Below are 22,633 nucleotides of genomic sequence, written 5' to 3' on the forward strand. Positions count from 1 at the left end.
TACATGGGGTATCACTGATTTGGGAAACCAACTATTTAATGGCAAAGATCAACTCGAGGTCAAACTTCTAAAATCAATTTCCATCTGAAAAATCATCAATTTTCATCCTATTAACTTGAAAATTAAACAGCAATTACAGATAACCGTGTAAATAATGCATCACTGATTTGGGAAACCAACTATTTAAGGGCAAAAGGTCAAAGGTCAACGCGAGGTTAAGCATATAATATCAATTTTCATCTGAAAAATCAGCAATTCTCATCCTATTAACTTGAAAATTAAACAGCAATTACAGATAACCATGTAAATAGTGCATCGCTGATTTGGGAAACCAAATATTTATGGGCAAATGGTCAAAGGTCAACTCGAGGTTAAACATATAATATCAATTTTCATCTGAAAAATCATCAATTTTAATCCAATTGACCCGAGCTTTGATTTAGATAGTCAATTTTAATCTTAATGCAATGGACAATTTGATGTATCCATAACAACTTTTTTGTGGGGGAAGGGTGGATTTTGCAAGTATCGTGCTCTGCATGACGTCTTGTTTATGTTTCGCTTTCTAGTAGAGAATTCGAAAATAAAGTACGATAAAAAGGCAGAAACACAAAGAGGCATCGAGTTTATTATCACTTCCAGATGTTTGTCATTTTGTAAACATTACAAACTTTAATAAAAAAACTTTTGTAGTTTTAATGTTCTATTAAAAAGTCAGCATTTCGGTGATGTCCAAACAGTTGAACACAAATGTTGCCCGTAAGTTATATCACCGAACAAATCATCCGAATAATGTCGTTCACAAAGCGTCTCAACGAAGAGAGGCAACTCCAAATGCAAACAAAAGCAGCAAAATTAAAGAGAGATCACACCAACTAATCTCATTTACTGAGGTCGTCCATCGGCTTAATCCAACATCAACGATTGCAAAGTCATCGACTCGAACTCCGCACCTTTTTGAAACCACAGTCTTTGTCTGTAATTTCTGAAGTGGGCGTGGTGCAGTTGCCTTTCATTCTCTTCCTTTGTTGCATCGTCCCTTTGTCGTTCTCCAATTCACTCTGGGGGATGAAAAAAAGGCCAAAGTTAAATGGAGAGCAATTTCACAGCCTATAGTCATGAAGGTCGTTAGACAACAATCGATAATCACTGGAAGATCGACGAGCATTTTGCATGTGTGGCAGGGGCATGCGTTATAAAACAATAGAAGACGTGCTCACTGCGTTGTTCTGCAAAGGCACACTTTACCTGGGAGTCGCTATCCGAGGAAGAAGACGATGATGACGAATCGCTGGAACTATCGGATGCCATCCCAGTCGACTGCTGCAGGTTTACAGAATCGGCGACAACAGCCAACTCCGGGCATTTCTGTTTTAAAACCCTGCGCAGAACAGCAGCCACATGTATTCGTAATCACAGACAAACCCAATTTGTTATATACTAGGGCATGCCCGTACGTGGGTGCCCGTTCCTTGCCAAAAAAAAAAAAAAACGCTACCCGTACGCTCTACCCCGCCCGTACGCCCGTAAACAAAAAATAACAACGCTCTTCGCTTCCGCCCTTCGCTCTGACTGAATTGGGAGAAATAATGCGCATAAGAAATCGAATTACGTACCGTAATGGCGGTCAGCTCGTAACGCGCACACTGTCCGGAAGTTCGCATATCGCATATCTATCTATCTATCTATTAATGCCCATTTATTCAATTATCGCCAACGTATTTTGGCTTTTTGCAATTTAATCGCAAGGAAAAGTAGAAAGAGAAGAGGGAAAAAAAGAAAAGCCTTGCCTTGCTGCAAACAGCTGCTGCAAACAACAACAACATGGAAGGCTGCACTGTCCGGAAGTTGGCATATCGCAGTTACGATTATTTTAGTGTTAATGGCCAATTATTCAATTAGCGCCAACGTATTTTGGCTGTTTGCAATTTAATCGCAAGGAAAAGTAGAAAGAGAAGAGGGAAAAAAAGAAAAGCCTTGCATTAACGCATTAACGCTTGCATTGCATTAACGGTTCGGCACACGTGATAGCTCGCTGCTCTCTGATTGGTTGAAGCGTTTTTTGGACATAGCTCGGTAGGTACTTGTCCGATTAATTACAAACCTTGAAAAGGCACATCCTCGGGTCCCCAGCAATATACCTGGCAAGTTTCAAGTATATCGGACCCGTGGTTGTCGAGAAACAGCGGTCACAGACACACAGACACACAGACAGACACACAGAGATTGCTGGAATTATAGATAGATGTTCATCTTTCATTAATCATCCACTTTCTAAACTCCCCCCTTGCCCCTCCCCTTCAAATCTCCCCCCCAACCATCCCTCCCAAATTCTCCCTCCTCCCACCTCCTTCTCAAAGCTGCCTCCTCCCCACTTCCTCTCCCTCCTATGTCATACCTCCACCTCCCCCAACCTTCTACTTTCCTCTTCCCCCCCTCAAACAAACTCTCACTGTGCCTCATTCCATCACCATCAAACCTTTCGTCCTCCTCATCCTTCCCTTTCTTGTAACTCTTCTGTAATCTCTGACACACTATCAACTGCTCTTCCTACATCCCCCTCTCACCCTTCATCTGACCCTACCCCTCCCCTCCCCTGTCCTGCACCCGATGCTCCCCCTCTCTCCTCACTAACGGTATGGACCTCAAACATCCGGGGCCTTCGCTCAAACCTGATTGATCTCTCCATTCAGGTTGCTTCTGAAAATACAGACTTGATCTGCTTAACAGAAACTTTCCTCCTTCAAGATGTCTCTGATTCCTTAATATCTCTTCCTGGTTACTCCCTCCTCCGGTACGATAGACCTGATCGTCGTCCTGGTGGTGGGGTGGCTATCTTTATCAAAAACTCTCTTCTTCACTCTCCCTGCACTGCCCTCTCTCCACCCCACCCACAGGAGTACCTCTGGCTACGGCTTCCTCTCCGCTCCCACCTTTTGTTCATATGTGTTCTGTACCGTCCTCCAAACAGTGATGACTCCATTTACATTTCTCTGTCGGACAACATGGACCAACTTCTATCAACTCATCCAAACTCTCTCTTCCTCATATGTGGTGACTTCAACTGTCATCATGCCAGCTGGCTGGGTGTGGGTTCATCTCTCACCAGCCATGGCACCTCAGCAAAGGACTTCTGCGACTCATTGGGACTGACACAATCTGTCAATTTCCCGACCCGGATCTCAGTCAATGGAGTATCTTCTCTTCTGGACTTGGTTATGACTAACTTCCCTGCAAATGTCTGCTGCTCTTCTTCTGCTCCAATCGGTTCTTCTGATCATGTGCTTGTTAAAGTGGACTTCTCACTGGCCATTCTCAGAGAGCCTCCTCAGCGCCGACGAGTCTGGCATTTCACTCAGGCCGACTGGCACGGTCTGCAAGCAGCCATCAATCAACTGGACTGGTCTCCCATCTCTAATGCCTCTGACATCAATTCTTCCTGGGAATTCTTCCAAAGCAAACTGCTCTCTCTCATGCACAGATTTATCCCATCTCGTCTTCAGTTGTCTTACCCTTCCTCCCGTCCATGGTACACTGAATCTTGTGGTGAGGCAGTTGCCCTGAAACAACTTGCCTTTGCGTCTTGGAAGGCAAATCCAACTGAAGGCAATCTCAGTTCCTTCCACCAAGCTCGAAACAAGTGTGTTTCTACCCTCAGGAGTGCCAGGAAGCACTATCTCTCCACACTCAAGATTGAACTCTCAAACCTGTCTCCTTCCTCCAAATCCTGGTGGCGTCTGGTCAAATCCGTTTCTGGTGTTTGTTCCCCCTCCATCCCCTCCCTTACCTCAAATGGCTACACAGTTGACACCGCACGTGACAAAGCCGAATGCCTCAACTCTGTGTTTGCCTCAAAATCTTGTGTCCCAAACCCATCTCTCTCTGTTCCCACCTTTCCCAGTCGAACCCAACTGCTCCTGGACTCTGTGTCCTTCTCTCCTGACAAGGTGGAGAAGTTTTTATCAAACCTCGACTCTGATTCTGCAACTGGACCAGATGACATCAGCCCTCGGGTCCTAAAATCCTGCTCTGCCGCTCTATCTCACCCTCTCTCTGTTCTTTTCACCCTCTCTTTTGCTCAAGGTCATCTGCCAGCATCTTGGAAATCAGCAAACATTACCGCTTTACACAAAAAAGGTGCAAAAACAGATCCTTGCAACTACAGACCAATCAGCCTGCTCCCAATTAGCAGCAAAGTCATGGAATCCATCATTGCTTCAGATATCAAATCCTTCCTCTTCTCCAATGGCTTGATCTCTGATCATCAATTTGGATTCAGACCAGGTCATTCTACTCTGGACATGTTGCTTCTGCTGTCTCAACAATGGATGGAGGTCCTCAATGCCAAACAGGAAATAAGAGCTGTCTCACTTGACATATCACGTGCCTTCGATACGGTCTGGCACCCAGCTCTGCTCACCAAACTCACCTCCTATGGTATTCAGGGAAATCTCCACTCATGGCTTGCGGATTTCCTCTCTGGTCGTAGGCAACGTGTGGCCCTGAATGGATTTCTCTCATCTCCCCTTCCTGTTCTGGCTGGAGTTCCCCAAGGTAGTGTTCTGGGCCCTGTGCTATTTCTGGTCTTCATCAATGACCTCTCCGACTCTCTGGAAAATCCTCTCTATCTCTTTGCTGATGACTCCACTATCTGCCACTCCATTCCTCATCCCTCAGATCGGCAGTCTGCAGCCTCCTCACTCTCTGCAGACCTGGACAAAATCACAGACTGGTCAAACAAGTGGAACATGTCTTTCAATCCTGACAAATCTCACACTCTCACAATGTCTCTCCGAAAGGACCGACTGGACAACCCTCCCATCTACTTTCTCAACAATCCTCTCCAAGAAGTTCTGTCGCTCAAGCTTTTGGGTCTCACTATCTGCCATGATCTTTCTTGGGAAAACCACATTTCCAAGCTGGCCTCCAAAGCCAGTCGCCGACTGGGCATCCTCCGTCGTGCAAAGTCCTTCCTTGGCACACCTGAGCTCCTCACCACATACAAGGCTTTCATTCGCAGCTCAATGGAATACTGTTCCCCCCTCTGGGCTGGTGCTCCTGCCTCACACCTTGCTCGGCTTCATGCTGTTGAGGCCAAAGCTTTCAGAATCATTGGAATCTCCTGCGATGTAGTCAACTCCGAGGGCCTTTCACTCACTCACCGCAGGCAGGTTGGTGGTCTTTTTGTCTTCTACCGACTCCTCTCCGGCCTTGCTCCCCCAGCTCTCTCTGTGCTCTGTTCCCCCAATATTCCTTCAGGTCGCACAAGATCTGCCTGCAACCCTCTTATGGTTAAACTGCCAAAGTCTAGGCTCTCTGCTCAACTTCACACTTTCATTCCCCTTTTCTCCCGCCTCTGGAACAAACTCCCCCACTCCCTTCAATCCCACTCCTCCCTCCAGGTCTTTAAAACAGCTGTTCACCACCATCTCTTATCTTCCCCCATCGAAAACCTTGATCTTTTCTACCCCTGGTAATTCACCCCAGAGTCCTTGCAGTGTTCATATGCTTTATTCCTCTCCCACCTCCCCCCAAGTCCTCCCGATGTCCCTGCTCTCAAATGTTGTGTTTGTGTCCTTCCCCCTCTCTCCCCATCTTGTCTGCCGCTCCCCTTGTTTTTTGTGTTTTGTGTGTCGGTTTGTCTTTTTGTGTGATTAATGTTAGCTCTTTCACGAGCCTCGATATTGTATACAAAAAAAAAAAAAGAAAGAAAAAAAAAAAAAAGACCAATCACAATGCTAGGTGAGTAACGGAACATATTATCCAACCAGTAAAGAGAAAAAAAAAGCTGCTTTTAGTGTTTTGACAAAGCTATCATATTTTGCTTTCATCATGAGACCGTCTGCAATGGAAAAACCCAAACAATGCGTCCCACACAAGAGTGAACCATTTATTAATTAAATAACTCGTACAAACTCGCTGTGATTACTCTGTCAAAGCGCCTTTGAGCTTCTTGAAAAGCGCTATATAAAATAAATGTATTATTATTATTATTATAAATGTAAAAGGGTTTTATACGGGAATAATAATTGAGAACAGGGTTGTTATCGATCTGTGTGCTACGAAGAGAGTGAAAGTTGAAAACTTTTGAGTTTGTTCAAGGAGTCCTCCATTTTCTCAGACAACTCTTTTCAGGTGTTGTTAAAGGTTCTAAACTAGATCGAAATCGATGACGGGCCATCACAAATCCCGACACTTCCCACCTCGAGTAAAGTTGAAATATGGCCAAAAGTTCCACCAGGAATGGTGGAAGTGTCTCATTCTGTCTCAAAGCATTGACAACACAAGGGTGTGAATCAATGTCAAATAGAGTTAAAAACACTTTTCCCAATTTTGACCCATGTGACCCACCCCATGGGGCATGGGTCAAATCCAAAAATTCATGACATATTTCATACGTCCCCCAAAGTTGTTTGTATATTCAAAGTTTCATTAAGGATGCGCCCATTATTGCATTTTTTTGGTATTTGACACCACCCCAGGGAGCAGGGTGTTACGGAGTCGTCACTTCCGTTGTGGTGGTTTTCATCCACTGTACACATTTTTGATTCAATGTACTATTATTGTTTTCAAAAGGTTTGTTGTTTATGAACTGTTTTCAAAAGGTGGAAAAGTTAGAGTTAAAAGAAACCGGAAACCAGATCGGGAACCGGATGACGAAGAGGAAGAGGGGAAAAAGAAGGCGGAGCGAGTGAAGTCGGACAAGAAGCATAGTTGCTTTGTGGTCTGGAGCGAACGTTGGCGAGCAAGAGTCACGAGTGAACTTTGGGTTTCCCAGGAAAGGGATTCCTGCGACAGAGTGGTTATCGCTGTGACAGATTAACCTGCGTGTCAGGTTTTACGATCGATTCAGGAGAGAATCATCGTCGGGCCGTTACGTCTCAAGAACGGGCCGTCGGCCATTTTGACTCGCAAGCTTTGTGCGTCGAGCAAGGTTTCTTTGCTTCGCTTCAGCCTTTGCGCGTCGCGCAAAGTTTTTCTTTGCTTCACTTCAGCCGTCTTCACCGCATTCAGACGTATCAGGTGTGTGTGTGTGCAACGCGGATTTTGATGGTAAATCTGAGGGTCGCCGACTGTGAGCCTTGGAACGTCCATACCCGAGGGTGTGATTTCCCAGTCGCCTGGAGGGCGCCTTTGGATTTCCCAGTCGCCTGGAGGGCACCTTTGCACAGCTTTGGCAGCAGGACTGTAACTGCCAACCCAACGGGATTCTGGTCTCGATTGGACATCGCTGGAGCGAATCAACTTTGGCTCGAAGCTGGGAATATGAGACATTGGGAATGTTCTGGTTTCACTCACTTGGAGCATAGTGAGTTATATGTTACGAAACTGATGGTACCATCATAGGAGATCTTGATTGTACTTTTGATTACTATTATTGCTGTACTGTTATTCTTGTGTGATCTTAATACAATATTTGTTTGTGAGTAACAATTGGTGTGGCTTCCCCATTGATCTTTGACATACAGAATAACACATTTTTCTGCCGTGACTCCTCTCGGGGCTCGGAGGTACACCGTGACCAGGGGGTCGGGGAGGAGCACGTAACAGAAATTGGGGGCTTGTCCGAGATATGGGGAACTCGTCCTTCATTGCCACAAATTGAAATTGGGGTCCTTGTCCGGGATTAAATTCCCTAACATTCGTCCGGGATAGAATTTCCGAACATTCCCAAAATTCCCAAATTTGGAATTTTTCGAACATTCCCAAATTTTTCAAAAAATTGGAAAACTTTTTGTGAAACAGGTGTTAACTGATAGTCACCATGGTGTTTGACGAAGAAAAGTTTGCGGCGTCCCCTAATGAGGCACAGTTCCTAGCGTTAAAAAGATCGGAACTCTTGATATTGGCCAAACATTTTAACTTGGAGGTCCGAGCTCATATGAAGAAAGCAGAGATGCAGACATTGGGCGGTAGAATATCTGGTGGGGCAAGGAACATGGAAAGAGGTAGCCTTGGTTTGGTTACCCGAGGAAAAAGAAAATGTGGAGCTCCGGAAAATGGAGATGCAACTGCAGAGCCAGGAAAGGTTAAAAGCAGAGGAAAGGAGAGCTGAAAGAGAACTCGAGGAGAGAAGAGCAGAGGAAAGGAGAGCTGAAAGGGAACTCGAGGAAAGAAGAGGAGAACAGGAACGAGAACTCGAGGAGAGAAGAACAGAGGAAAGGGGAGCTGAAGAAGAAAGAAGAGCAAAGGAAAGAGCAGAGGAAAGGAGAGCCGAAAGGGAGTTAAAGGAACGTGACATGGAGTATCAGAAGGAAGTTAAACTCAAGGAGCTGGAATTAATGGGAGAACGGAGAGAAGTCGTATCCATGCCGGCTGGTTCGTCAACTAGTCAGAACACCTGGGATGTTGGTAGGCATGTGAGGCTGGTTCCACCCTTCAATGAAAAGGAGGGTAGCCAAGTTTTTTTTACACTTTGGGAAAGTGGCTCAAATGCTAAATTGGCCTGTGGGGTCCTGGACTATGTTAGTGCAAAGTGTTTTGGTGGGTAAAGCTCAGGATGTCCATTCGGCTTTACCGATTGACCAATGTGCAGATTATGAGATAGTGAAGAAAACCATTCTCAAAGCCTATGAATGCAGACATTTTGGACTCTCATTCTGTCTTTTTTTGGACATTTTGGACCTCTTTCACTCCCTGAAGCTTACCGGCAAAAATTCCAGAATGGTAGGAAGAGGGAGAGTGAGACCCAGTGGAGTTTGCCAGAGTGCAGGAAACCATGTTTGATCGGTGGTGTGATTCCAAGGGGATTGGGAAAGACTTCAAACTGTTGCGGCAATTGATCTTGGTGGAGGAATTCAAACAGATTAGTTTTGCAAATACAACGGAAGGAAATCTCATTTCCTTTCACAAAGCCCAAAACAAGTGTGTGTCCACCCTCAGGAGAGCCAGGAAACAATATCTCTCTGTTCTCAAGACCGAACTCTCTTATCTGTCTCCCTCTTCCAAATCCTGGTGGCGTCTGGTCAAATCTGTTTCTGGTGTTTGTTCCCCCTCCATCCCCTCCCTTACCTCCCTTACCTCAAACGGCTACACAGCTGACTCCGCACGTGAAAAAGCTGAATGCCTCAACTCTGTGTTTGCTTCTAAATCTTGTGTCCCAAACCCATCCTTCTCTGTACCCACCATACCCAGTCGTACCCAGCTGCTCCTGGACGCTGTGTCCTTTCCTCCTGACAAGGTGGAAAAGTTTCTGTCAACCCTCGACTCTGATTCTGCAACTGGACCTGACGGCATCAGCCCATGAGTCCTAAAATCCTGTTCCTCCGCTCTTTCACTCCCTCTCTCTGTTCTCTTCACTCTCTCTTTTGCTCAAGGTCAACTGCCATCTGCTTGGAAATCAGCCAACATCACCGCTTTACACAAAAAGGTGCAAAAACATATCCCAGCAACTACAGACCAATCAGCCTTCTCCCAATTATCAGCAAAGTCATGGAATCCATCATTGCTTCGGATATGAAATCTTTCCTCTTCTCCAATGGCTTGATCTCTGATCATCAATTTGGTTTCAGACCAGATCATTCTACTCTGGACATGCTGCTTCTGCTGTCTCAACAATGGATGGAGGTCCTCAATGCCAAACAGGAAATTAGAGCTGTCTCCCTCGACATATCACGTGCCTTCGATACGGTCTGGCACCCCGCTCTGCTCACCAAACTCTCCTCCTTTGGTATCCATGGAAATCTCCACGCATGGCTGGCGGACTTCCTCTCTAGTCGTAGTCAACGTGTGGCCCTGAATAGGTTTCTCTCATCTCCTCTTCCTGTTCAGGCTGGAGTTCCCCAAGGCAGTGTTCTGGGCCCTGTGCTTTTTCTGGTCTTCATCAATGATCTCTCCGACTCTCTTGAAAATCCTCTCTATCTCTTTGCTGATGACTCCACTCTCTGCCGCTCCATTCCTCATCCCTCAGATCGGCAGTCTGCAGCCTCCTCACTCTCTGCAGACCTGGACAAACAAGTGGAACATGTCTTCCAATTCTGACAAATCTCACACTCTTACGATGTCTCTCCGAAAAGACTGACTGGACAACCCTCCCATCCACTTTCTGAATAATCCTCTCCAAGAAGTTCTGTCACTCAAGCTTTTGGGTCTCACTATCTGCCATGATCTTTCCTGGTAAAACCACATTTCAAATCTGGCCTCCAAAGCCAGTCGCCGACTGGGCATCCTCCGTCGTGCGATGTCCTTCCTTGGCACACCTCAGCTCCTCACCACATACAAAGCTTTCTTCCGCAACTCAATGGAATACTGCTCTCCCCTCTGGGCTGGTGCACCTGCCTCACACCTAGCTCGTCTTCACGCTGTTGAAACCAAAGCGTTCAGAATCATTGGAATCTCCCGTGATGAAGCTACCTCCGAGGGCCTTTCACTTCCTCACCGCAGGCAGGTTTGGTGGTCTTTCTCTCTTCTACCGACTCCTCTCCGGCCTTGCTCCTCCAGCACTCTCTGGGCTCTGTCCCCCAAATATTCCTAAAGGTCGCACAAGATCTGCCTGCAACCCTCTTATGGTTAAACTGCCAAAATCAAGACTCTCTGCTCACCTTCACTCTTTCATTCCTCTTTTTTCCCACCTCTGGAAAAACTCCCCCACTCCCTTCAATCCCACTCCTCCCTCCAGGTCTTTAAAACAGCTGTTCACCACCATCTCTTATCTTCCCCCATCCAAAACCTTGATCTTTTCTACCCCTGCTAATTTCACCCCAAACCCTCTTTTTTGAAATACCAACATTTCCTGGAAGTCCTTGGTGTCCTTGTGTTTATAGTTCTCCCACTCCCCCCCCCCCCCCCCCATTCCCACGCTGCCTCCCCCCAAGCCCTCTCCCTCCCACACATTCCCGAGGTCCCTCACAAATGTTGTGTTTATGTGCTTCCCCTTCTCTCCCCATTTTGTCTACCGCTCCCCTTTTTATATACTTTGGTTCTTTGTCCGTTTGATTTGTTTGTGTGATGAATGTTAGCTCTTTCACGAGCCTCGATTATGTATACAAAAAAAAAAAAAAAAGTGTGTCCACACAGACATTAAAGTTCATCTGGATGAAAAGAAAGTACCAGAGTTGTATGAGGCAGCAACCATGGCAGATGACTATACAAGGACACACAGGATGGGGTTCCACAAACCTAACTTCCCGCCTAGAGTTAGCAAGGGGAGTTATGGTAAATCAGGTGCGGAGAACAAAAATTCATGGAGGCGGCCTGGAGATGACTGAGGACAAATCTGATACCGCGACTTTTAGGGATCAGAAGACTACAGTTCCAAGACAGACGTATCTTCCGGGGGGCTCGAGGCAGACCACGAGTTTTTCCTCCGGGCCTACTTGTGCTTTTTGCAAGAAACCTGGACATTTGATGTCCTAATGTTATGCCCTGAAAAGGAAAAATCAGGAGCGGAGTCAGACTAGTACAACTCTGAATGCAATGGCAAATGCGAGAAATCGTCCTTGGAGGACAGTGCCTTGTGAAGGTTCCCATGCCAAAGTTACGGCATCACAGAACGACCTTGTTCAAGAGGGTTACAAACCTTTTATTTCAGAGGGGTTTGTGTCACTGGATGGAGACTTGACTAACCAGAGACCTGTTAGGGTATTGAGGGACACAGGAGCACATCAATCTTTGATGCTTGAAGGCATTTTGCCATTGTCAGAGAAGACAGCAACTGGTGTTCGTGTTCTTTTACAGGGGGTTGGTGACTATGTTAAAGCTCCACTTCATGTCATCCATTTAGAGTCTGATTTGGTGTCAGGACCGGTCTCCGTAGGTTTACAAGCCACTCTACCTGTAGAGGGAATATCTTTTGTTATCGGGAATGATTTGGCCGGTGGTCAGGTTTCTGGTAACCCGATGTTTGTTGAAAAGCCTAGTATGGAAAATAACACTGCACAGTTAGAGCAGGAGAGTCCGGGTATCTTTCCATCCTGTACCGCGACTCGTGCTATGGGTAGGAAGCGCTCTGAAGAGAAGAAGAAGGTACTGACGTCACGCTTTGCACAGGCACGTCTTGTCAAGTACCCTGAAACTAAGTGTCAGCACACACGAGTCATGAATGGAGGCAATGTTGGCAAGCTCTTTGTAGGTGGACTGAACTTCAACACAAGGGAAGATGTTCTGGACTCTGTCTTCGGCAAATATGGACCACTCTTGGAAGTGCAGCTGATAAAACACAGGGAGACGCAAAAGTCAAGAGGGTTTGGCTTTGTCATGTTTGAAAACACAAAGGACGCCAAAGATGCAGAAAAGGATTTGAATGGCGAGGATTTGGATGGTCGGACCATAACAGTAGAGAAGGCAGGCCATGGGCGTCGAAGGGGCTACAGAGGAAGAAAACGTGGAGGTAGTTTCAGGGGTGGCTATGGCTCCCGGGGTGGGAGTGGTAGTTTTGGTGGTGGCCGCAGTCGAGTTTACTATGGAGGCTCCCAGAGTCACGGCAGCTCCCAAAGGGATGATTATCAGGGTAGTGGCCGAGAAGGAGACCGCCATTCACGTGACTACAGCGACAAGCGCTCCAACCATGATTATAATGAAAGTTAGGAAGAGTTTGAAGCACTGAATGCTGCGGAGCAGCCGAGCCAAGATTCCTACATGGATTAACCGTGAACTCCACGTTCCTAAAGGCGTCCATGTCGTGAATACTTCCAGGCCTCACCACCCAACCACCATGAAACTTGGCTCTCAGCTCAGCCTCCTTCAAAAAGTGCTATAGATTTGCTTTGTTTTGGATTTTTGATCACAACCCCTTAACCTTCATTCAAAAAAATGAAAAATAAAAACCAGAGGTTGATGAGATAAAGTTTGTCTTTGCAGGAGTTCAACTTGGAAATTGAGCATGTAAAGGGCAGGGACAATGTCGTTGCTGATGCTTTGTCCAGAGTGAACTAACTTTGGAAATCTCTGTAGGTTGTTTGGAAGTTTTGTTGCTTTATTTTTGGGAAATATTAATTATTGTTGCTCACGTGAATTGATGATTTGGGTGTGAGTTTTACTTTTGTTTGTTAAAAGAGTTTTTGCCTGCAAAGAAAGTTATCACTATGTTCAAACTTTCTTTCTTGAGGGGGGGAAGTGTTACGGAGTCGTCCTTTCCGTTGTGGTGGTTTTCATCCACTGTACATTTTTGATTCCATGTTCTATTATTGTTTTCAAAAGGTTTATTGTTCATGAACTGTTTTCAAAAGGTGGAAAAGTTAGAGTTAAAAGAAACCGGAAACCAGATCGGGAAACGGACGACGAAGAGGAAGAGGAGAAAAAGAAGGCGGAGCGAGTGAAGTCGGACAAGAAGCATAGTTGCTTTGCGGTCTGGAGCGAACGTTGGCGAGCAAGAGTCACGAGTGAACTTTGGGTTTCCCAGGAAAGGGATTCCTGCGACAGAGTGGTTATCACTGTGACAGATTAACCTGCGTGTCAGGTTTTGCGATCAATTCAGGAGAGAACTAGAACGGGCACTCGGTAGAGCGCATACCTTCGCCGCAGCTACTGTTCTGTACTTGGCATGGGAGTGTAGGGAACAGAACAACAAAAATACGATTTTGACCTTTTCGTGACCTTGACCTTGACCTTTGACCCGATTGCTCCCAAAATCTAATCAAATGTGTCCCGTATAATAACCAATCATCCCACCAAATTTCATGCAATTCGGTTGAATACTTTTTGAGTTATGCGAATAACATACACACACACACACACAGACATACAAATAAATACACAGCGATCAAAACATAACCTTCCGCTTTTGCGAAGGTAATCATCGTCGGGCCGTTACGTCTCGAGAACGGGCCGTAGGGCATTTTGACTCGCGCGCTTTGTGCGTCGAGCAAGGTTTCTTTGCTTTGCTTCAGCCTTTGCGCGTTGCGCAAGGTTTTTCTTTACTTCACTTCAGCCGTCTTCACCGCATTCAGACGTATCTGGTGTGTGTGTGTGTGCAATGCGGATTTTGAAGGTAAATCTGAGGGTTGCCGACTGTGAGCCTTGGAATGTCCATACCCGAGGGTGTGATTTCCCAGTCGCCTGGAGGGCGCCTTTGGATTTCCCAGTCGCCTGGAGGGCGCCTTTGCACAGCTTTTGCAGCAGGACTGTAACTGCCAACCCAACGGGATTCTGGTCTCGATTGGACATCGATCTGACGATCGCTGGAGCGAATCAACTTTGGCTTGAAGCCGGGAATAAGAGACATTGGGAATGTTCTTGTTTCACTCACTTGGAGCACAGTGAGTTATATGTTACGAAACTGATGGTACCATCATAGGAGATCTTGATTGTACTTTTGATTACTATTATTGTTGTACTGTTATTCTTGTGTGATCTTAATACAATATTTGTTTGTGAGTAACAATTGCTGTGGCCTCCCCATTGATCTTTGACATACAGAATAACACATATTTCTGCCGTGACTCCTCTCGGGGCTCGGAGGTACACCGTGACCAGGGGGTCGGGGAGGAGCACGTAACAGGGGCCAAAATGATACTCCTTTCACATCTTCGTGCCATGTGGTGATCATAACCACCAAGTTTGGTGAATTTTTGCACAACCACTTAGGAAGAGAAAGGGTGATGGACGGAAAGACAGACGGAGCTGACTACAATGTCCCCCCGTTTTTCTTGTTTTTTTTTCAAACTGCGTGGGGATAATGATCAGTCCTATCTGGGATGCTATGTACATTGTACAGTAAAACATTTATTTACACACTCTTGTTCCAACCACCTTTTGGATGCACCTTCCGACATGTTATTCATCAAAAGGCTAAAAAAAATAAAAAGGTTAGCTAGGTTGACCACCACAATGAGGGGTGATCTCTTCTCAAAGCAGCATGGTTTTTCAAAGAATCTGGATATTTATATAAAATGTAGTACAGGAGAATAAGGATGTGGTTGTTGAAGGATGGACAGATAAGACAACGTACATACCTGTACCACTTGCGCGAGAGCTTTGGCCGACCACGGACGGTCTTATGCCAAACCACAGGAAAGTTTGTCTTGCTTGCAAAGTTCTGCGTCACTGCAATTGTGCTATCAAGGTTGAGAACAACATGCCACCAGCCACCTGGATAAACAAAGGATGCACAGTGAAGCTATTATTGCACAAAAATAATGAGGCCTTCTAAAAAAGGCTATTTCTATCAAGAATAAAGCCCGGTTCCTCACATTAATCAAAGCCTCATAAGTTTTTTGTCTCAGTAAAGATGACTCGTGTCCGTAGCAGCATCAACTGACACTGCTACATCCACCATTTCTAAATATCTTACACAATCCAAAGTATTGTTATGTGTGTGGGATAGGTCATGAAATACCTTAATGGAGGTAGAATTGTATAGAGTAGTGTGCTCCGATTGTCGCGAAGAATAACCCTCACGTATTTAAGTCAGGGCCGGATGTCCGTGTAAGTGTACGTGTCTCCATGCAAGGGGTGGAGCTATGCTAATTAGTTAGGGCATATGGGTAAATTCCCAGTATGTAATCGCCTCTGTGATTTTTTTTTCCCTTTGTTCTGATGCCATTTATTCGGCCAACCATGCGATCGGCACATAATTAAAATAACACGATCGCTGACCGGATCCGGACACCACTACCCCGCCTAGTCGAGCCTTCTCGATGGGTGACAAGAATGGCAGTGAGGCCACGCCCTGAAGGATTATTGGTTGAGGAACGATGGGACGATGCGATGGCGCTGCACGATTGGTCGAGTGCGACGTCATTGTCGAACATCCTAGCGCTGGAGAAAAAAGGCAAAGCAACAGCCATTTTGCTCTCTCTCGTTCTTGGCTTGGTCACAGACGGTCACATTCGTGGTCTCTCTCTCTGTTCCTGGCTGCGGTGAAATGCGGATGCATTCACGCCTTCATCCACGCCTTCATCACTTCCCGTCTGGACTACTGCAATAGCCTCCTTTATGGTTCACCCTCAACAATCACCAATAAACTCCAATACATTCAGAACTCCGCTGCCCGTCTACTCACCCATTCCCGGACCCGTGACCACATCACCCCCGTCCTTTACAAGCTTCACTGGCTCCCCATCTCCCAGAGAATCCAGTACAAAATCCTCCTCTTGACCTACAAAGCCCTCCATAACCTGGCCCCATCCTACCTGGCTGACCTCCTCTCCAGACACACTCCCACCCACAACCTCCGCTCTGCTGGTACCAACCTCCTGATCCCCCCCATCCGGACCAAATTTAGATCCTGGGGGGACAGGGCCTTCTCCATCGCTGCTCCCATCCTCTGGAACTCGCTACCTCACACCATCAGAGACTCCTCCTCACTCACCACATTCAAAACATCACTCAAGACCCACCTGTTCAACACTGCATTCAACATTTAACCCACAGCATCTAACCCCTGACTATCTCCTCTCCTTCTCCCTCCTTTGTGCTTTGAATATTTCCCTATTGATTCTTCTTTTTTTGCAATTGTTTTTATGTTTTGCTATGCATTATGTTTTGCACTCTGTCAAAGCGTCTTTGGGCTTCCTGAAAAGCGCTATATAAAATAAATGCATTATTATTACCTTCGCAAAAGCGGAAGGTTATGTTTTGATCGCTGTGTATTTATTTGTATGTCTGTGTGTGTGTGTGTATGTTATTCGCATAACTCAAAAAGTATTCAACCGATTCGCATGAAATTTGGTGGGATGATAGGTTATTATCCGGGAACCATTTGATTAGATTTTGGAATCGATCGGGTCAAAGGTCAAGGTCAAGGTCATGAAAAGGTCAAAATCGTCTTTTTATTACCTTCGCAAAAGCGGAAGGTTATGTTTTGATCGCTGTGTATTTATTTGTATGTCTGTGTGTGTGTGTGTATGTTATTCGCATAACTCAAAAAGTATTCAACCGATTCGCATGAAATTTGGTGGGATGATAGGTTATTATCCGGGAACCATTTGATTAGATTTTGGAATCGATCGGGTCAAAGGTCAAGGTCAAGGTCATGAAAAGGTCAAAATCGTCTTTTTACCATAGCGCGGTCAATTTGTGTCCAATTTGTATGAAACTAATGCCAAAATGTTCAGAATTCAATGCCCAATCTTGTGATATGCGACATGACACTCTGACGTCATAACCCTTGTTATTTGTATGTCTGTGTGTGTGTGTGTGTGTATGTTATTCGCATAACTCAAAAAGTATTCAACCGAATTGCATGAAATTTGGTGGGATGATTGGTTATTATACGGGACACATTTGATTAGATTTTGGGAGCAATCGGGTCAAAGGTCAAGGTCAAGGTCACGAAAAGGTCAAAATCGTATTTTTACCATAGCGCGGTCAATTTTTATCCAATTGGCATGCAACTAATGCCAAAATGTTCAGAATTCAATGCCCGATCTTGTTTGTCATAACTCGGTCAATTCTTATCCGATTTGCATGAAATCAGCACCAAACTGTTCACTGTTCTGTTCCCTACACTCCCATGCCAAGTACAGAACAGTAGCTGCGGCGAAGGTATGCGCTCTACCGAGTGCCCGTTCTAGTTATTATTATAACTCTCTCTGTCTGTGTCTCTCTGTCTGTCTGTCTCTGTCTGTCTGTCTGTCTGTCTGTCTCTCTCTCTCTCTCTCTCTCTCTCTCTCTCTCTCTCTCTCTGTCTCTGTCTCTCTGTGTCTCTCTGTCTCTCTTTCTGTCTCTGTCTCTCTCTCTCGGTGCTGGCTCGTGCTGGCTCGTGACGGTTGTGCTTCGTGCTGTGTGCGCTTGCGAAACATCGGAGCTTTGTGGAGCGTGGAACGATCAGAGGCGGATGGAGTTTGGCCGCTGCTCCGTGGGTCGGTGGCTGATACAAGCGCGACTGCTCGCCATCCTGAACGTTCCCGTGCAAGGCCTCGGAGACCCATTCGACGACCACCGGGGTTCGAGGGTCGTGTGAGGAGGCCAGAGCTGAGTACCGGCCAACGCACCACACCACATTTTATTTTGTTTATTTCTCCCTGTGTCGTGTAATTGTGTTGGAGTGGGAGCGCCTCAATATAGGAATTATAGATTTTACCGTACCTTTAGTTTTGTTACCTTTGCATTATTTTCATTAAACCCATTATTTGTTGCATTTTCAATCCCTTTTGTTCTGTCTTGTTTATCCGTGGTGGGTTTGAGGACGCCTAGTGAACTCTGTATAGGTAAGCCCTTGCTACCCTCCACCCTCCCGCGTGCCAAAGGGACCGCCATCGATTCGGCTCAGACGCCTCAGAGTTAAAGCTCGGTCGGCCATCCGTCACCCAGGGGTCTTAACCCCGGGGACACGGCAGTATGTAGGTCAGGAGTGACCCAACAAGATGGTGTGGAGATAGCATAGCATTCTTTGACCATTCTTGAATAGGTGTGATTCCCGACGAGAAACTGTCGCATTGTCACAAGCAGGGTGTCACATTATGAATTGTGCCATACCCCAGATGACGTCAAACTGGACGTCCCATCTGCTAGTATTAGCTGGTGAACGTTAAATATATCAATGTATCTCGTGAAGAGTAGGTGTGTTATTTCAGGAACCCTGCACTGATTACTCATTCCTCCTCCATCATTCTTGTAGTGATTATGCCAAACAACCCTCAACGGATGATAAGGGAGGCCATTGTCCTGCTGGTTTGACCAAACAAGGACTTGGGTAAAACACTTGCAACAGGAGTAGTGGTGGTGGTTCATATGTAGTTTGGCTGCATCATTTTCTGGGAGTGTGGCTGTGCCGTTAATGCAACGCCACCCATTACCAGTCAGCTGAAGCTTGGTAACGGTTAAGGTAGCTGGCTTGAGATCTTAGGGACAAGGCTGCAACATGAGTGAGTCAATTTGATTGGACAGAACTTTGTAATGATCCAGTTTGATTGGACAGAGCCTTGTAATGATCCAGTTTGATTGGACAGAGCCTTGCAATGATCCAGTTTGATTGGACAGAGCCTTGTAATGATCCAGTTTGATTGGACAGAGCCTTGAAATGATTCACTTTGATTGGACAGAACCTTGGAAACAATCAGGTAAATTCACAGCACAGGTGTATCAAGCTTCAGCCTTGCTCGGAAGGACTTTGGTTTCACCTCAGCTTGGTTGTCATTCATGTTGTGGTTAACATGTGATGATGTATAATTTGTAATATTTGGTTTGAAAAACTTGCATTCGTGATTATAATTCATCATGAAATTAAACAATAATCTCGGTGGCATAAAATGATAAGTTTTACTACTATCCAAAAATGGATTGTAATAAGGATATTTATTTCCGATAACTGCCTCTGATCCCACTCCCCTGTCTTATTTGTGCATTTCATCAATACAACATTTTCACGATCATGTAATCAAGGCCGACACCTCACCTGGGACAAAAACCGTTTCCCCTGGCATTTGTAAAATCTCCAGCGGCTTGAACTCCTTCGGCCAGTGCGGCTGCTGGGTACGTGGGTAGATGGCGTTGAACCACGTGATGGCCTCGTCCTGCTGATGACCTCCCTCTTCCCGTGTGACCTTAATCAGGTCTCGTGGAGTATGCGTAGGAAAGAGGCACCAGCGCTTTTGACCCGAAATGAGGGCATTCCACGCACTGGTTCCCAACGGATCGATGTGGATCCCAGTGCCAGAGCGTGAAGGGCCCATGACAAACCATCTGCGTAAACACCATACTCTTACGTGATGCGGCTCCATGCTATGGCTGCAGTCCTAAAGGTGGCAGGGTCTGTCGTCAACCTTGAATAATGTAGATTGCTCAATTAAACAATCCCCAAAAATATACAAAATTAGCAGAAAATGGTTGCATCGTTGAGCTATCTCACAGGCAATAGACATTTTGGGAATAGCAGTTGTACATGTTAAAAAACCTGGGACCACTCTCACCTGAGAACTGCCTCGCCCAGTCTCGACTCTCCAATTTGTCTCCAATTTGAATACAATCGTCCATTTAAAAAAGTTTTCTGATGATATAAATATTGTGTTTGTTTGTAGAGTTTCATGTTTGCGTCACACAAATATTCCATCCTTTCGTCTTATCCTGACGCCGCAAGGCCGGAGAAGTCCAACACTGGAATTAATTACAATTTATTTAGGGTGCCGGCGATAACTTGCGTACTCGTCACCGAAGACACAATGGGATCTTTCATGTCTGACAACGGCCGGTGCGAGCAGACGAGTCTTCTGGCCTAATGCCCTTCCGATGACCGGCAGACATATTCAGAGCACAGCCCCTGCCCCGCACGTTTAAACAAAATTCGAGAAAAGACACGAAAAGACATGGTGACTTTCACACAGAACAGGATCTTGTTTCCGGTACCCTGAACAAATTCCCAATCCTCTCCTAATGTACATGAGGGCACCGCATCAGTGGGGCAGCTATGCCCCAAAAAGAAAATGATGCAACCAGCACATTAGGTAAAATCCACTCTATCGTCGTGGTCTCAAACTATTAACTTACCCACAGCAAAAATATAAAGCTGGTTCCAGCGAACAGAGAATATTTCGTGACAAGTTCACGTTTCATTGCGAGCAACAATATTTACACGAGGATGTTTCCCAAGATGTCTCTCGCTCATTACCTATATGGCGGTCTTCTCTTTTCGCCCGCGTACTTGAACAGGTCGTCTCGAAAAAACAATGGTATTTCATAATCATCGAGAAGTTTTCCCTTTTTGGGATGGTCACCAAAACTGCTGTCGAATATATACAACGGACTGTCATCCCGGGTGTTAGCCATGTAGTCCACATAATACTTCATCTTTAACTTCACCGAGTAGCCCTCATTGTCCTCTCCACATTTGAACTTCTGATTTCGATATTTGCGTTGCAGTCTCTCGGTGGTCCACTTTTCGAGTGCAGGCCATCCACTCTCACAATTGATGACCACACATGGTTTGTAAGGCTTCTCGTACTTCTCGATGAACTCTTCCACTGAGGTCTGGTCTGTGTCCACTCTCTCCACATTATCCTGAATACGAAAGGGAGAGTTTGTCGAAGATGTGGGGAGGGTGGAGTAGGTGAAGGTGTAAGGAGGAGGGGAAGAATATGGGGGGAGGACGCGGAGGGCGGGGGCGGGAGGGAGGATGTGGAAGTGGGTGACGTATAAGGGAGGGAGCGGACGTGAAAGGGAGGGGACGTGGAAGAGAGGAGGGACGTGGAAGAGAGGAGGGACGTGGAAGAGAGGGGGAACATGGAAGAGAGGAGGGACGTGGAAGAGAGGAGGGCCGTGGAAGAGAGGAGGGACGTGAAAGTGGAAGAGAGGGGGGACGTGGAAGTGGAAGAGAGGGGGGACGTGGAAGAGAGGGGGGACGTGGAAGAGAGGGGGGACGTGGAAGAGAGGGGGGACGTGGAAGAGAGGGGGGACGTGGAAGAGAGGGGGGACGTGGAAGAGAGGGGGGGACGTGGAAGAGAGGGGGGGACGTGGAAGAGAGGGGGGGACGTGGAAGAGAGGAGGGACGTGGAAGAGAGGAGGGACATGGAAGAGAGGAGGGACGTGGAAGAGAGGAGGGACGTGGAAGAGAGGAGGGACGTGGAAGAGAGGAGGGACGTGGAAGAGAGGAGGGACGTGGAAGAGAGGGGTACATGGAAGAGAGGGGAGACGTGGAAGTTTGGGGGACGTGGAAGTTTGGGGGACGTGGAAGTGGAGGAGGGACGTTGAAGGGGGAAGTGTTTGGGTGGTGGAGAGGATGTAGGGGAGAGAGAGTGGGTCGAGGACGTGGGGAGGGTGGAGGTTTGGATGTGGGGGAAGATAGAAGATGGGGGTGGACGTGGAAGGGAGGAGGGATGGGGTTGGACGTGGAAAGGGGAGGCGGGGGGTGGGGGACGTGGAGGGGAGGGGATGTGGAAGGGGGGAGGACGTGAAAGGGGGAAGGACGTGAAAGGGGTAAGGATGTGGAAGGGGGTGGATCGAGGAGGTGGTGGGGTGAGGGAGGTGGAGTAGATGAGGGTGTGGGGGAAAAAAGAGAATGATGGGAGGAGAGGACGCGAGAGGGGACAGAACATAGGGAATGGGGACAGAACGTAGGGGAGGGGACGTGGAGAGAGGAGAGGACGTTGGGAGAGAGAAGAGGACGGATGGGCATCGGGTTAGGTATGATATCACAATTACTAATTAGGCCTACGTCATAATTAATAATATACTCGGTGTCTGTAAAACAGATTAGATATTCACTCCTAATTCATGGGGCAGGGACTCATAATCATATCGTACAGACCAAGCGAGCGACAGTAAGTTTGCTTTTTTAAATTCGGTTGGATGATCAGATCACAGGATATCGATAATCATTAATTCAATGGCAATCAGGTCAGTGACCATTTCATTTTCTGACGCACGTACCTTCACCGTGCTGAATGACAGATCGAATTTGTCTAAATAGTCGTGTCTTGTCCATGCCAACTCGTCCTGAAGCTCAGGCCTGGCATTTGCCTTCGCCTCTTTAATCCTCTTCCTACTTCGACGGTTCATGGCGCGAATGAATCACGTGTACTGCACTGTATCGAATTCACTCATTCCGGGGGGAGACGTGCGCTTCCTCTTCCTCCAATATGAGCCTCTTCTTCGTTTTAATCATCGCCGTCTCGCGATTGGTTATCGTTGACCCATGTGATCGGCTGGAGTACAGTTATCAGCTCATTTACAAACTTTTTATACAATAAAATACGATACACCTTTGTAATACCATTTATTACGCGAAATACCATTTATTACGCAGTATTTGAAATGGCGA

The 22,633-nt window shown here is 46.5% G+C and overlaps 1 protein-coding gene across 2 annotated transcripts; it reads right to left on the bottom strand.

Annotated features, from left to right (window-relative positions):
- Positions 1-608: 608 nt before the first annotated feature.
- JMJD6 (jumonji domain containing 6, arginine demethylase and lysine hydroxylase) lies at positions 609-22,484 on the bottom strand. 2 transcript variants are annotated; one of them, XM_068126845.2, is made up of 6 exons: positions 22,243-22,484; positions 20,486-20,874; positions 19,277-19,608; positions 14,892-15,027; positions 1,249-1,381; positions 609-1,061 (listed from the first exon to the last, which is right to left on the bottom strand). In XM_068126845.2, exons 1-6 carry the CDS (start codon positions 22,369-22,371, stop codon positions 933-935), a joined length of 1,248 nt encoding a protein of 415 aa, XP_067982946.1. In that variant the 5' UTR covers positions 22,372-22,484; the 3' UTR covers positions 609-932. The 2 variants fall into 2 exon arrangements, with proteins under 2 accessions (XP_067982946.1, XP_067982948.1); XM_068126847.2 differs by having other exon boundaries at positions 19,277-19,563; positions 22,243-22,455.
- Between the last annotated feature and the right edge of the window lie 149 nt (positions 22,485-22,633).

The sequence above is a fragment of the Myxine glutinosa genome, chromosome 10 (assembly GCF_964187855.1).
Source record: "Myxine glutinosa chromosome 10, kmMyxGlut1.1, whole genome shotgun sequence".
In the NCBI taxonomy this organism is placed as follows: Eukaryota; Metazoa; Chordata; class Myxini; order Myxiniformes; family Myxinidae; genus Myxine; species Myxine glutinosa.

Coding starts and splice junctions, on each gene's coding strand:
- JMJD6 (XM_068126845.2), bottom strand. CDS start 22,371: ATGAACCGTCGAAGTAGGAAGAGGATTAAAGAGGCGAAGGCAAATGCC. Junction 15,028..19,276: donor GGAAACGGTTTTTGTCCCAG/GTGAGGTGTCGG, acceptor TTGTTTATCCAG/GTGGCTGGTGGCATGTTGTT. Junction 1,382..14,891: donor CTCTCGCGCAAGTGGTACAG/GTATGTACGTTG, acceptor TGTTCTGCGCAG/GGTTTTAAAACAGAAATGCC.